We start from the raw sequence: 15,850 nt of genomic DNA on the forward strand, positions 1-15,850 counted from the left end.
AGATTTGCATATACAATGATACACACACAAAATAAAGACATAGCACTGGCTGGTGTTTAGTTGTTTGTCTGCCCATGACATCAGCTGAAAAATTTTACACTTGGTGATTTTACAACTGCATGTTAATAAATGTTTTTGTTATGTTAATTACCATACAACTATCCGCATGCTTGTGTAAGGTGTTTGATTTAAAACTATCAGTCAAGGAAATTAGATTCATGATAGCTTTTATATTCTTAGTGCTAGGTCCACTTTAAATTTTCCAGTGGAAGTGTTTTGTTTACCTGTTCAGTACATGCAAAATAAATGATACCTGTTAGTTCTCAGCTAAAAGAGTACTATAGGTCTCAAAAGCAGCAATTTAAAATTTTCACCACTGGAGCTATTGTATGCAGTGGCTCTATGAATATATTAACTATTCATAATATGTATGCATGTAGACGGTCATCTAAAAGCTACTATGTCAGCTATATTAATAACAAGTATCACAATATTATCTTGGTGATTATTGAATCACAGAAAAAGTTGTGTACACTTATAGTTCTATAGCGCTAATATATTATTAGTGCAAAATTGTGGGCAGTGAAAATGCCTTTGTTCTTCATCTTGAACCATAAATCAAAAAATCTGCTAGGTGGACCTGCCAACACTTAATGACTCTTATCACTATATATTTTTGCTATGAATAATTCCTTGTGATAAAAGGCAGTCATCCTCTGGAAAGATGATGTTGTGCATAGTAACATTGTTACAAGGATTGCAGTTTTTTTTTTAGTGGTTTAAGCTTTGTAAAAGTGTTCACTGACCCAGAGCAAACATGCGGTCCATGGGTTCATCTACACAGTTCATGCACAGCCATGTAAAAAACACTTTTCTAGGTGGTCCAGGCTCATTCAACCTAGCTTTGTCATGTATCGGGTCATTAAATTAACAATGATATCATAATATTCACCAAATAAATCTGGCTTCAATTTCCAGGAATTCCCCGCTCCTTTGCTGATGCTCCAGATGACTACCTCAGAAGAGAAGCCAAGCAGCTCAAAAGGGAAAACACTCCACCAAGAAGCCTATCTGATGCCTACAAAGTTAGAACACATGAAAGCCTTTCAGGGCCGCTCAAGTTGAAAACCCATGAAGACATGGTTGCCACAGTGAAAGAAGCTGGGAGGTCTGTTCATGAGATTCCCAGGGAGGAACTGAGACACAGTTCTGAGATTACAATGAATTCCCGGCCTCATAAGGATGGCTCTATTACACAGGTATGCTATAAACAGCAGTCTTGATGATAACTAGGACATTTATGTGTAGGCAATGCAGAGCTAGTTACCTGTAGCACAGTTATCCATGAAGGAGTAAGAGTAAAATTGGGCTTCAGTTTTTTGGTCCTGCGCTCCCATTCATTCTCGATTGCCTAGGTGGCAATTAAGGGGGCGGTACTGCTCCCTTTTTTTTTTTTTTTTTTTTTTTTTAAGGGTGTTGCACTTAAAAGAAAACCAAAAAAAACACACACACACACAAAAAAAAACACACAAACAGAATGTTTACTTTTAAAGTGTTTAGGTACACTTTAAAATCAGATGGGATAGCCAACTATTGTGTTACTGAGCTTTAAACCAATCGCTGGTTCATTTAAAAACGTTTGTTTTTCTTTCCTGGGAACGAAACCACTGTTCATATCCCTTTTTCTGATGTGTAACATGGCCACTCATCTGTTTGCAGAATCCATGACACTTCTACCTCAATGGACTGTAACAAATAAGGTGAAACAGTGCTTGTTTCATAAATGGGATTTTCACATTGCTTGTATGGCAAAGTGTTCTGTTGCTTTTATGTTTGAAGTCAGTAGTAGCATGTGGAAGTTTTTTTTTTTTTTTGCCAAACTTCCCTCTATTTGATGTTGAATGTGAACCAGTGAGAACATAATTCTACTTGTTAATATGTTTAATAGAGGTTTACAAAGGTAGCAATAGCGGAAGCTTTTTCTTCATGTGATTTGGCTGTTCAGGCAGTTTAATGACTGCAAATAAGGAAGTAAATTTAGATTCTGAAAGAGGAGAAATGCTGCAGAAGCCATATATTACAGTCTAGAGCAAATTAATAAAATAATATGACTGCAGACAATCTAGGATGAGGATTTTAATAAACCAAAATGAGTGCCATCTTCATATGACTCCTCTATATGACTTCTTTTTACATCTTTCTTACTCCATACTGTATACATTTCTAAAGCTGCCACTGACGTCCTATGTACTTTTACATTATGGTACAGGTGCACAAATGTGGGACTATTATCTAGAGTTAAGGTATAATCCCCTGTAATCTCCCTTGTGGAGACTAAATAGTAAGGTAGTGAAAAGATCACAGTACAATCCTCTGTAACCATTTCTTACTTTTCAGAATAATGAAAGCTAAATTCTTTAGCTAACATGTATGGCCCTTGTACAATCATTTTTAGTGTTAGGCTATGTACACACGCTGGATTTTTGTGGTTGAAAAGGATCTTTCATGATTGTTTCCTACAACAAAGGACTGAAAGATATGATGAATGAGCGCTATACATACAGCACCATTCTGTTCTGTGGAGAGCAGAGTGGGCAGAATGAGTGATTGGCACCCCGCTGTGCCCTCCTCCCTTCACTTAAGTTGCGTTCATTAATCTGTTTATGGATCCACCAGGACGGATCCATGAACGACGTCAGATGGCCTCTCTACACATGTCAAATTCTCATCCTAGACGAACCCTGCGGCTCGTGTTGGACAAGAATCAAATGATTTGTGTACGTAGCCTTACACCCTACATGTAAACCTGACGTATGTCACCAAATGTCTGACTCTAGGTCTGTATTAGTTATGATTTTGTATTAGTTATGATTGATTATAAATAATGGATCTTCCTGTTTTCTGTGTTTTGACAGTTTATTTTTCTCTTAGCAAAGTGCATGTGAAATAATGCCATGTGAAGCAGCATTGTGACTAATGGGGTGAAAGATCCCTGCACCCTATAACACTCTTGGCTTTAAAGAGTGGAAGTCCTTGGGCAGACTTGTTGTTGTATGTTTGTGGGCACCTTTCCATAAGAATGTGTTCTCAGAGCCAGCACATTGAAGCGGAGAGCACAGCCAGACACTTAGACAACATGAATAGCCTGCAGAATAACGTTTGTGTATATTTCTGTCATCACGGAATCACTTCGTAGACAAATATAGACCCTACTAATGCAGTATTTTTGGTCACTGTTTATTTTATTCAGGGCTATTACATTTTATCTTGTGTTTCATGAAATCCCACTTTGTCAAACGATTTATATTCAGAAACATTTAATTTGATTAGGTTAGATGTTTTTTTTTGTCCAATTAAAATCAAGTTTCCTTTCATTTCAGAGCAGTAGGTTGGATTGGTCTTGCAGTAGCAAGCTTTTTTTTTATAACTTGCAGTGTAGTTCAGTTGGCCTTTTCAAGCTGTGTTTGATGAAAAACACAAAGGTCTTCAGGTTTCCTATGACAACCAAACTGCAGGTTCTTCCATTTATTCTTTTATACTATAGTAATATGTAGTCGTAACAAAAACAAGATGTGACTTGGTTTCCATAGCTTGGAAAAAAAGAAAATATTTTTTGTTGCCAAGTTAGCTTTTATTGAAATTTAAGCCTTTTTAATTTCTCCTTTTTTTTAAATTTACTCTTTATGCCTAAAATGCCTCTAAACCCAAAAACAACAATGTAAACTTACCAGTCCCTGGATTAGGTGGCTGCATATGTTTTTGTTTGTTTTTTTTTTAATGTATATTTTTTTGGTCCTGCCAGCAAACACATCATCTGTCCCGGAGTGCTAAGGTCCCTATTCTGCTGTATATTTAGTAAAAGTCACATTCAGGTGGACTTGTTTTGTAATGTTGAAGACGTCCTTTTTAGTTCTACTAGATATTCAGTGATCTGGATAAATGAGAACCTTCATAGACATATTCTGGTGTATGTACAACATATCTTTAACCAACAGTATTTAATTAATCATGACAATAGCTGAGTGTTTCTCAAAATGCTTTTTTTTTTGGATTTTTTTTCTTTTTTTTATGTTTGTTTTTTTTCCCCTTAACAGGGTACACCTTTGAAGTATGACACTGGTACTTCAGTAAATGCTAAAAAACATGATGTACGATCTATTATTGGAAGTACTGGTCGGCCTTTTCATCCTTTACACCCAATGGAAGTATTACAGGATCACAGAACCATGGATCGTGTATATGATGAAATGATGCTAAAGGGTCGACCTAATTCTGGATCAATAACCAGGGGGGCCCCTGTAATTGTTCCAGATCCTGGGAAACCCAGGCACAGCCCACTTGCCTATGAAGAACATCAAATAACCCATGGGGCATCATACAGCAGTCATCCCCTGAACAGAGGATCTCCCGTTACCACAAGGGAGTCTGCACAGCGACAACATGAAGGTATAATGAACTGTGCATCCCTAGCCATTGTATTTATAAAAATAAACATTGCTTATTTTTATTTCTCAGTCATGCTCTTTCTATTTGTTTAATAAATAGACACAGAAATTGTATTTTCCATATCTAGCTAGCAAATCGGCGCTGGTAACCAAAAGAGGATCAACATGTGTATATATATATATATATATATATATATATATATATATATTTATATTTAAAAACGTTGACCTCTTTTGGTTACCAGCGCCCATTTGTTAAAAAAAATAAATAAATAAATAATAATAATCCACAGAATAAACTGTTCATTTTTTCTATATTCAGTATTTCACCTTTCAATTCACATTACATTAGAGATATAGATAACGCTCATATAGAAGTTTTTATTATACAAGAATCTGGAGTCTGTTGTCATTTCTTTATGTTCTGAACATGTGAGAGCAAGTGTTACAAGCATTCAAATGCTGAATGGTGTAAATGGTGGTTTTATGTGGCTTTTTTTTTTTTTATTTTAGGTGGTTTAGGTTCTGGAAAACCAATGACGCAGGAAAGGAAGAGCACCCCAAATCCCAGAGAAATTTCAAGCTCGAAATCTCCCCATGCCACAGTCCCTGAGCATCTCCACGCCATGTCCACATATGAGCACCTACTGCGAGGAGTCAGCCCAGCTGAGCTTTATCGTGGTCATATTCCCCTAGCCTTTGACCCAGCAGCTATTTCCAGAGGGATCCCTTTGGAAGCAGGTATAACGTGTTTTAGGTTATAGAGGTAGTGGGTTAAATGTTCCTAAAGGTTTTTTTATGTTGTGTAATTTGAAATTGGTTATTTTTTTAATACATTTTTTTTTTATTTCGTTTTTGTTTCTACAGCTGCCTATTACTTACCAAGGCATCTGGCCCCCAATCCAGCCTATCCTCATTTATATCCACCGTATCTCATCCGAGGATACCCAGATACTGCTGCCATGGAGAATCGCCAGACCATCATCAATGACTATATCACGTCCCAGCACATGCATCACAATCCTACAACAGCTATGGCACAGAGGGCAGAAATGCTGCGTGGGATGCCAACAAGGGACCCTGCCATGGCTCTCAACTATACAGCAGGTCCTCGAAGTATGCATTGACTATCCTTAAGCTTTGTTTCCAATGCAGTTTTACATTTTACCCCCCCCAGCATATATATTTGATGTAGTCTTCAAAGGGAAACTATTAAAAATATAATATTAATAATAATAATGATTAGTGGATACTGCATAGGCATCTGACATGCTTTAGGATGTTTTACTACACATTCTCTTGCTGTAAGATGCTTCATAGTTTGATTAAGAATGTATTCATGCCAAGATTTAGAGTGGACAGCCAAAATATAATTTGTAAATCTTTTTAAGTCCTGTGGTTATTTGGCAACGTTGTGCTTTCGTCGTGAATCTTTGGGGCAATTTCTAGGCATCACAAAAACTAGACGTGCTAGAGAAAAACTGAACACCGATTTTGAAATCTGCATCAAAAATACTACGAGCTCCAAGATAAAATTATATCTGATGAAAATGACATGTTGACCTGTTATAAAATGGCACCGTCAAGGTAAGGCAGAGCAAGTAAAAAATCATTTTTTTGGAAACAAATTAAAGGAGGAAAAATGGCTGTGTAAGGGCTTTGACAAGGACCAGACTGTGATGCTTGTGACCTGGAACATCTTTAAAACAGCAGCTCTTTTGGGTTCTTCCCAGTATGCAGTCGTACCTGCCAGAAGTTGTTCGAATTAAGCAGCAAACTCAGGACCAGGCGATGGGTTCATAAATTTGCCTAGTAATACTGACTGGTCTGTGGCTATACACACCAGAGTGCCATATTTTGATCCCTGTCTACCACCAAGTGCCTGCAATGGATATTTGAGTATTAGAACTGGACAACTGAGCAATAGAAGGAGTTGGCCTGATCTCATCAGGTGTCAGGCTGGCTGAATCAGTGAGTTAAAACATCTTCTGCCAACATCTTGATGACAGATACCTTTAAATTTGAAAAAGATATTTGTAGGTTCCTGGAAATTGCTAGGTGTATAAACAGTATTAGGATGGCCCAACTTGTTGGGAAAGCCTTACAGATCCTTCCATCACATGAGGGACAAAAGACATTAGAATATGTTTGTGCTAAAGAGATTGGACTGATGTCTCGCAACCAAATATGGGAGAAGAGACATCTGCCCCTTTTAATGGAGTATAACGGAGTAGTCTACATTTTATATATTTTAGTAAACATGAAATGGAGATCACCTTGATGTCAACAATCTTGTCAGGATGTGAAAATACTTTACACCCTGTTTTACATATAAAGTGTAATTGTACAGGTACAGCAGGCAGTTATGTGTTAATTGCAAACAGACTATGCTGTTTGCTTTGCAGTGTTGCACAATAGTTGTACTTTACTTCCTAACTACTCCTCACAGTTTAGGTCTATGAGCCAAGGTGAAAACTGGACTTTGAAAAGGTCAAAGTAGATACATTTTTGATGCTTTAAACAGACTTGAACTGGATAAGTGGGTCCAATAATGAGTGCCATTTACAAAGGGATATGGTCCTACATAGATATCTACATGGTATGCTCTGACTTCACTTACCCATCAACCCATAGGTACAAAGTTGTTTGCCATCATACACAAATCTCTTGAAGAAGAATTGTTTGCAGCCTGATGAGGTGAATGCGACTATACCATAGAAGATTGCTTTCTTTCATTGATCCATTGGAGGATCTAGGATGTCTACTTAACAATGGATGGACTTTATGTATCTGTGTTTTTAAATGTATTTAAAATTAATTGATATGTTTTGGAGCATCAATATGAATGACCTGTATATGTTTGACCTTTAAAAGTCTCATTTTCCTTTCAACTTGAATTCTTTTCTATACTATGAATTGTTAGTGTCATTACAATTAATATGATTATTATTATTATTATTAATAATAATAATAAACAGGATTTGTATAGTTTAAAAATACTTTAAAAAATTGTCTAACATGCATCTCTCTTTATTACTCACTTGCAGGAATTATAGAATTGTCTCAAGTGCCACTGCCAGTCCTAATACCTCAGTCTGCAGGCTCCTCTTCTTCCACCATAGACCGGGTCACATACATCTCTGGAAACCCACAAACATTTAGCAGCCGACTTAGTAGCTCTCCACTCTCTCCAGGTAATTACAAGAACGTTTTTGGAGTCATGAAATGTATAGTTGCTCCGTACATGTGATCAAATGGCAACAGTGGATTGTTGGGACATAAAAGCTGAATTTCTGGCTGTTTTTTTTTTTATTAATATTAAAAAGTGTTTATTTGCTCTATAAATATTATTAAATGTAGGGTTAGGCAAAAGTAATGAGTACCTTTTTAAATCTCCGATATCACTGGGTCCAGTGTCCAATTCTTTTGTTACACAAAAAAACTTTGGAAATAACGATGTTAACAGTTTTGTTCAGAATATAGAACGCCTACTAAAAAGGCAGTGGCGATCACTGGAGGAACTCAGGAATGCACGTCCGGTATCAGACACAACAGTCTTACAAACCTTGGAATTCTTGTTGGCTTTTAATGGAATAAGAAGCTTTTACTAGCACCCTGATCTTTAGATCTCTTTATAGATCACCCCTAGATTTTATCTCATCTTTTCTTGCAATTGCTTATATATTTTCTTTGTATTTTTATCCAGCATTAGGATTTGGTTAGCAGCAAGGTTAGTGAAAGAGTAAGGAGTTACATGTGTAAGCATCATGGTTGCTATATTGTGTAAAAGTTTTAATTTAGTGTTTGGAAACTGGCAGATCAACTACATATTTGCTGACCCGAAAGATCATAAAATCCAGGTTTTAAACAAAATTTTACTTTTTTATGTGTGGTTCTTTTTCTTTTAGCAACAACCGCACATATGACCAAGCAGACCTCAACAAACTCTGAGCGTGAAAGAGAAAAATCAGTCCTTACAACAACAATAGAACATGCGCCAATATGGAGACCAGGTAATTGGTATTTTGTGTCTCTTTTTTACTGTGGCAGTATTTGTTTTTGACTTTGCATGTTTCATATCAAACATAACTGCAGATAGGTCTTTTCATATCATTTTAGGAACAGAACAAAGCAGTGGAAGGTTGTCGACACAAGGTCACAGCCACCAGCACTCCCCAGCATCCCCACGGACACATGAAAATGTCCAACAACGTCCCAGCGTTCTTCAAAACACGGGTATGAAAAATCTCATGACCAGTGGAGAAAGCATCACTCAATCTGTATTACGGTAAGGAGCTGTAATGGAAGCGTACAAGTGTTTAAGGGGAATCCCTTTTCCACAGAGCAATGCTGGAGATTGCATTGGCCATTGAGAGGTTTAGGCAATTTCTGATACTTCCTTTATGTGTTGCTGTTAGATAAAAATAGTTTGTAAGGCATTGGTAAAGCAGGATTAGGCAAATATATTTGTGCATTTCCCATTCAGTGGTTTGCTTGAAAGTGTCAGGGTGTTTTTGGAACTTAAGATTTGTTCCTTAGTCTGCCAGGACTCTAGATGTCAGACCAGCACACTGATAGATTAGGGGTTTAGTTACTGATTCTGAAACTGTGTCTTTCAAGCAAAGTTATATGTGATTTAAATTCTACATTCACAACAAGTGCCCAATACAAGGCTACACTATAAGGGAGTGTTTAGTCAAAAATGTTCTCAAATATTTTTATCAAATATATAATAATATTTTAAATATATTTGTTTTGTTTTTCACTTAAAGAACAACCTCTAGCTCTTCACCCATTCGATCCTCTGCCCAGTTATCCTCTTCGTCAATGCGCCCTGCTGTTGAAAGAGAAAGTTACCAGCCTATAGAAAATGCTGTGCTTCAGAAAGAAATTGCAAGGTCACGAGAAGGCAAAATTGATCGCTCAAGAACTGAAAACTTTTACAATTCAAAGCTGCCACCAGCAGCCGTAGAACAGACATCGCCAATTAAGAATATGGAGTCCAGGCCTCACCCACCAGCTGTGGCCAGTTCAGCTCACCAGTATAACAACGGACAGGGGAAAAGCCAAGCTCATCAGCCCCTGGACCAGACAGCAGTGCCAGCCAGTGAGCATCACAATAGGGACAAGACCCCAAATAAACCCTTTTCCATGCAGGAACAGGAGCTTCGATCACTCGGTAAGACCACCATGACCGCGGCCAACTTCATAGACGCCATTATCATGCGTCAAATTTCTTGTGATAACGGGAAGCGAGAAAGAGCCTCGCTAAATATCAACGCCAGTAGTGATGGTAAGACACATGGGAGCAGGTAGTTCCAAGCTTGTAGCCTATTTATTCTATATTCATATTTTATCATTATATACATATATATAAATATACTGTATATGTAGAAAAATATCATATACATATATATTGTATATATCTATATAATTTTTTTTTTTTATTTTGCTTTTGGATTTTTAATGCACGTAGTGGTGATTGGCTTTTTTCAGCTTCCCAATTTGTTTGTATTCGTTTTTTTTTTTATTATTATTTTTTTTTTTACCCCCACAAATCATCTGTCTTCGATTTTTCATTTACTTAGTCCATTTATATTTTTTGTGTGAGGAAAAACTTTGTCCTGTTTTGTGTTTAATCTGTGCTTGGCTGGCCTTGTTTGGCAAAATTGTAATGTTTTAATTCCCGATTTTTGAAATAATAGCTCAGGGAGGTGGTCTCCTTGCTGCAAAGTGTTGCGTCCCCCTTAAATAGAAGGGTTTTTTTGTTTGTTTTTTTTTTTTATAAACAACTTGAATATCTGAAACAACCTCCAGTATATTATTTAATTTGGTTACACGTTTATCTATTGTGAGTTCAGTACTGTTATAGATTAGAAAAATCTACTCTTAATGAGATCATAGAATAGTATGGTATTAGGGCAAGGTCATTTCCAGAATTTTTTATTCAGCTGTGTAAAGTTGGCAGACATGGGCCAATCAGCTGCGGCTCTAGTGCAAATCTTTACGGTATGTTGATAATTTAGTTTATGGTTTAAGTTTGAATTACTTTTTTTTTTACTTAAGAACTTGCTTCTAAACCCTTAAAATGGGAATGCAAATAAAAGTCAATGTGGCTTAGAACAAAGTCAGATGCGGGCAGAATCATCTGTCAGTATTTTTAGTGGAATGCACCTGGAAGAAAGCTGCATTTCCCCATCAACTGTTATGTGTCAGCACAGCCCATTATGATTTCATTGTTTATGGTTAGGTATTGATAACAGCTACAGGAAGGGTTGGAATAGTAGATTCTGCAGCCATTTTCTTTTGGGGCTTGCCTTCAATTTGTAAGATCTTGTTTTAGGAAAGCCAAGTGTGTGAGCAAGGTATTACATTTCCAGTGCTCAACCCAGAAATTTTTTTAAGCCGATTGGGAAGAAATTTTAGGTGGGTGGCAGCCCCTGATTGTGAACAAACTCTTTGGTAACCACCCAAAAACAGCCGGGTCGGTGCTGAAAAGTGCCAGGTGGTGCGCCCAGCTAAAAACGCCTGGGGAGAACCCTGATTTCCATTAGGGGAAGTAAGTGTAAAGGATTGGTGTTGAATGAAGGGTTAGTGTTTGGGTTACAATGATGTTTAGTGTTAGGGGTACACATTACAGTTGGGGATTTTTAGTGTTACAGGGTAGGTTAGTGGGAATGGTAAGGTTCCCAGGAGTTGTAATTAGAATGTTACACCAGCACAATAGAATGTATTAAAGCCAGCACACGAGCTAATAGAAGTAAACAGCCTTCAAGGAGTCAGGTCTTTTTCATGTAGTCACTGGTGTGCTGGCTTTCTCTTTGTTGTTGTCGGAATCTGCATTGACTCTGCCGGGCACCCACAGTCCAATCCTTTGGCCCAAGGGTTATTTAGTACACTATGGATTTTATTTGTTAAAGGATTACATACAAAATGTAAGCGTTATTGTTACAGGAAATTGGAATGTTGTGTTAGGGTTACAGGGATCATTAATGTAATGGTTTGGGTAATTAAGGGGTTTAGTGGAGGGTTGGTGTGAGAGGTAACATTACAGGTAAGGGGCACTTAGTCCTTATCCAAAATAAAACACAAAGCTCAGTACTTGATTGTTGAACCTTGTGATTGATCAGCGAGTATTTCTTGCAGGTAAACTGATTTTTGATATATTTAACCAAAAGGGTCAAATGAGAAAAAAATCATTGTGAGGTTTGCATTACATACACATGCTTTAGAAACACATTAGGTTTCTTCATTAGGAAATATATAACCACAGGCAAAAAAAAAAAAAAAAAGTTTCTAATTTGTGCACTTTTATTTATTTTTATTTATTAAATTTTATTTTTATTGAGAATTCAAAGCAACAAACATTATATACAAAAAAAATCAGACCATAATAGGCAAAAACATATAACTTCCTAATACAAATACAGGTACATATATACATATTATTTGTTCTTTTTTATATACCTAGTGCTAATATATGGCAACTTTCATTTATATAATGGAAGGAGCTAAAGTAAAAATTAGATGGTAAAATGGTGTAAAAAAACATTAGAACAAAAGAGTTTGGCAGAACCCAATGATATAATAACCCAAGGTTTAGATATTTCATATACCCAAATTATCTCATTAATTACATTCAATTTTGTGCACTTTTATATAACCTAAAACTAAATTTTGGGCATTTAAACTTTCAAATTTGATAAATCCCTTTAGCCACAAAGTGTATGAACCCCCTTTTCACCTTATGCCTTTGCAAACCCTGATAATGGCTTGATAAAGAAGTGGTAGGACCATCAGTGTGCTGTACAAAAGCCTGAGTACAATGCAAGTTTTCAGAAGAACTCAGCAGGTGCATTCACTTACAGACTGCCTGCAAAAAACTTTGAGCAGGGGGGATTGGATAGAAGACAGGTCGCCCTGGTTAAGGAAATAGAGGCAGAAGTGCTGAATGGTCTTTATTAAAGTAAATGGCAGGACAGTGCAGAATTACATCACAGATCTGAAAGTAATACACCGGACACCAAGGTTTGAGTAAAACACATGCATCTTGTATTTAGACAGTAATAATTTAGCCAAAAACCCATATTTAATTTAACTTAGAAAGATAATCTATTACACAAAAAACCTCATGATCAATTGCTAACATAATATTATATTGCTACAATATTTTTTATTTTGTTTGAATGGTTTAACATAATTTTTTTTAGATAGAAATGCTACCTGTGGAATTATGAGTAATTATGCCACCTCCTACTACTCTATGCCAGCATACCTTACATTAAGCATTATAGTTAAAATAATGCATGCTGCTGCATCATACTTAATTTTTCCTGGATGTAACCCAGATGGTAGCCTTCAAAATCCTGTGTGTGTCATTATCATAAGACAAGGTTCAGCCAAAGTGCAGTAACTCCTGTGTCCTGATGATCCCAGGAGAGGCTGTAGCATTTGGTGATTCCATCGCCTCCAGAGGATTAGCTGCTCTCCTATTTATGCAGATTGTGGGTCTAACTGCTGGCAGATTGCAGTCACCCCGGGGTGGCTTGGCTTGGTGGCGTGTCCTCACTGTGACATTTTTAGCAATATTCAACAGCTTATAATCATGCCAAGCAGCAACCTACATCTCCTGCTCCGGTTTTAAGACTGTCTGGTTGTGGAAATAAACAGCTGTGCAAAATGTACACTTTGTTCATCGCCCAGAGGATTTGTTATAGACTTCAGCAAAGGTGTATGTTTACATTAAATTATAATATAGTAATGATGTCTTAAAGTCTTAGCTGTTATTTGTATCATGTCTGTTACCAGACATTACATTCTTTTTTTCTACCTTCCAAGTAAGTATTTTAAAATGAAAAAGGACATTTTGTCTCCCAAAAATAACCGTTCAGATACAGTACAGGTAGTCCCCGAGTTAAGGACATCCGACATACGGACAACTCCTAGATATGAACGGGGCTTCCCTGCTCGCTCCTGTGCAGGACAGAGGCTTAATGGGGGAGGGGCGGTTCGTTTCGCATGACTTGCAGAAGAAATCTTTTGCTCAACACAGCTGAGGTTGTGGGTGATCCCTTCTGCAACCTCTTGTAACTCCCGATCAAGACAAACTCTGCAGTTGTTTCTTTTTGCATATCAAAGCACAGCTTGCTCCAGAAATAATGAATGTCAAGGCTTCTTAACATTTTTTTTTCCCTTGCTTTGTTTGTGATTAACTCACAGTGAGGTTTTTATACACTAACTGACACCACGCAGCCTAGTAATCTGGTGAGACAAACATCTGTCCTAATTGCATTTACTAAAATAATGTACCTGTTCTGACTTACATACAAATTCAACTTAAGAGCAAACCTACAGTCCCTATCCCGTATGTTACCCGGTGACTACCTGTACTAAAAAAAAAATATTTAATTCTTATTTTGGAACCAAATCCCTTCCACCCTTTTCCAGTTGATTCGTAGACCGCTTTAAAACCAATACTTTTTAATGATCAGAAGTGTTTTACCACCCTAAACCTTCCACCTCTTATTTATTTATGTTATGTTGAAAACCAATATAAAGGAAACATAATGATGGAAAAACTTTTCTCATATGAATTTCTTGTTGTCCCTAGAACAGTGGCATAGCAGGTATGAGTCCTGTGCCTTCATACTTTGTTGTGTGCCCCCCTTCTGTCTGCTCAGGAATAAGCAACACCTCTACATACATCAGCAAATGGCACTAACAAGAAATGATCACTGCTGACATGATGACATAACAGCTAATGACAATGCTACAGACCTGCCCTGATACTTCACACATATGCATATCTATAAGTTACATTTGTACCTGTTAGTATTCTCATTGACTAATGACCATATATAAAGGTCTAATCATACACATGTTTTCTGTCTGCAGGCCTAAGCATTGAGGCTCGTTTTTGCTTTTGCTTTATCTTATTAGCAATACAGTCAGTGGAATCTTGGCCACCAAAGTGAGAACATTTTGCACAGCTACATTATAGTGACAGTTGTTATTAAAGGCATGGTTAACTGGATAAAATAACTTAACTTCTGTGCATCTGATTAGGATATCAAGCTGGGTACAGCCCTGACAGACATGATGCAGTTAGCCCTTTGAATTCTCCTCGCATATCTCATGAGAAACAAGGCCGGGTATCTGTACAAGAATATGACAACGCACGCTTGGAGCATGAATCCCGACACAAACAAGGTGACCAAAACTTTTGAATGTTCACAAGTTGTTTTCTTTTAGTATAGTTGGTAATATATTGTACTATAATTCGGTGGGGGGTGGCTTAGTGACAGACTGTTAATGAACATATAAGGGGTTTATTTCTATAGGTTTATAGACAAGATTCACAAAAAAGTATACATGAGATTAACATATTTTTCAGTATTAAATTGTAAAAATGTGTGATTCCTGGTTGAATGTTGTGTAACTCTATCTAAATAATCTATAAAGATATTTATAAATAGACCTGTTTGTCATCGGTAGTTTAGTAAAAGTGATTTAATTAATATATGTAAATATATCAATAGATTAATATTTTAATTTGATACATCAGCTTTTTTTCCAAGATTGAATGGGTTTCTTAGAGTAAAAGTGGCTCAGTTTCTGCAGTGACCAACAACAGAATGTAATAGTTATAAACTCAGAATAGGGAAGGAGTTGGATAATTCTCTTTCAGCTAATTAAATCTTTTTACTACTTGGATAGTCATTGTTGGCTGTGGGAATCAGTAAGGCCTGTGAAAGCAGGACAGAGATATAAATATGCTGACATGCATGTTATTCTAAAAAAGAAAATATATATATATTTTTTTTTCTCAAAACAGTATCTGTGAAGCATGTATCAGAAGGACATATGCGTCAGAAAACCGATGGCCAGCAGTCACCTTGTCACACATCACAGTCTGGGTCTCATATGAAAAGTCAACGTGTAGTCACACTAGCTCAGCATATTAGCGTATGTATTACCTATTTTATTGTTACAATGAGAAAAGAACAGCAAATCTATACTGCTCATGATTTATTCAGACTTTTGCATTAAAAGTTTAACTTTTTCCCATGTGTACTGCCTGCCTACGTATTCTTAATATTACGTATTTATTAATAATAATAAAACCAACCCAAATACAGCTTTAGGACAGATTAGCAATGCACTTACTAGTTGACCCCATCTTTTAACGTTCTAATAATACAGATTGTTTTACTATGTACACATACAATAGTCTGTCCTCACAATGTATTCAGTGAAATACAACACAAGCCCAAATGTCAAATTGAGATCAGAAAAGGTAACTAGACTTGTTATACAAGATAAAACAAATCTGCTATTGGACATTGTAAACAGTTGCAGTGTTCTCCCCAGAAATTTTTTTCAGCCGGGTGGTAGGAAGCTGTAGC

General features: G+C 36.7%; 1 protein-coding gene across 12 annotated transcripts in view; it reads left to right on the top strand.

Moving 5' to 3' along the window:
• The window catches only part of NCOR2 (nuclear receptor corepressor 2), a 224,705-nt gene that overhangs the window by 197,125 nt on the left and 11,730 nt on the right, over positions 1-15,850 (top strand). For 10 of the 12 annotated variants that reach the window (XM_072415778.1, XM_072415779.1, XM_072415775.1 and 7 more), the window contains 10 exons: positions 979-1,259; positions 4,095-4,446; positions 4,959-5,186; positions 5,313-5,561; positions 7,493-7,639; positions 8,354-8,458; positions 8,565-8,733; positions 9,218-9,738; positions 14,511-14,654; positions 15,280-15,410. In XM_072415778.1, coding sequence (XP_072271879.1) covers positions 979-1,259; positions 4,095-4,446; positions 4,959-5,186; positions 5,313-5,561; positions 7,493-7,639; positions 8,354-8,458; positions 8,565-8,733; positions 9,218-9,738; positions 14,511-14,654; positions 15,280-15,410 — 2,327 coding nt within the window. The remainder of the gene's footprint in view (positions 1-978; positions 1,260-4,094; positions 4,447-4,958; positions 5,187-5,312; positions 5,562-7,492; positions 7,640-8,353; positions 8,459-8,564; positions 8,734-9,217; positions 9,739-14,510; positions 14,655-15,279; positions 15,411-15,850) is intronic. The other 2 variants (XM_072415774.1, XM_072415776.1) reach the window with 2 other exon arrangements.

This window comes from Pyxicephalus adspersus, chromosome 6 (genome assembly GCF_032062135.1).
Source record: "Pyxicephalus adspersus chromosome 6, UCB_Pads_2.0, whole genome shotgun sequence".
Lineage (NCBI taxonomy): Eukaryota > Metazoa > Chordata > Amphibia > Anura > Pyxicephalidae > Pyxicephalus > Pyxicephalus adspersus.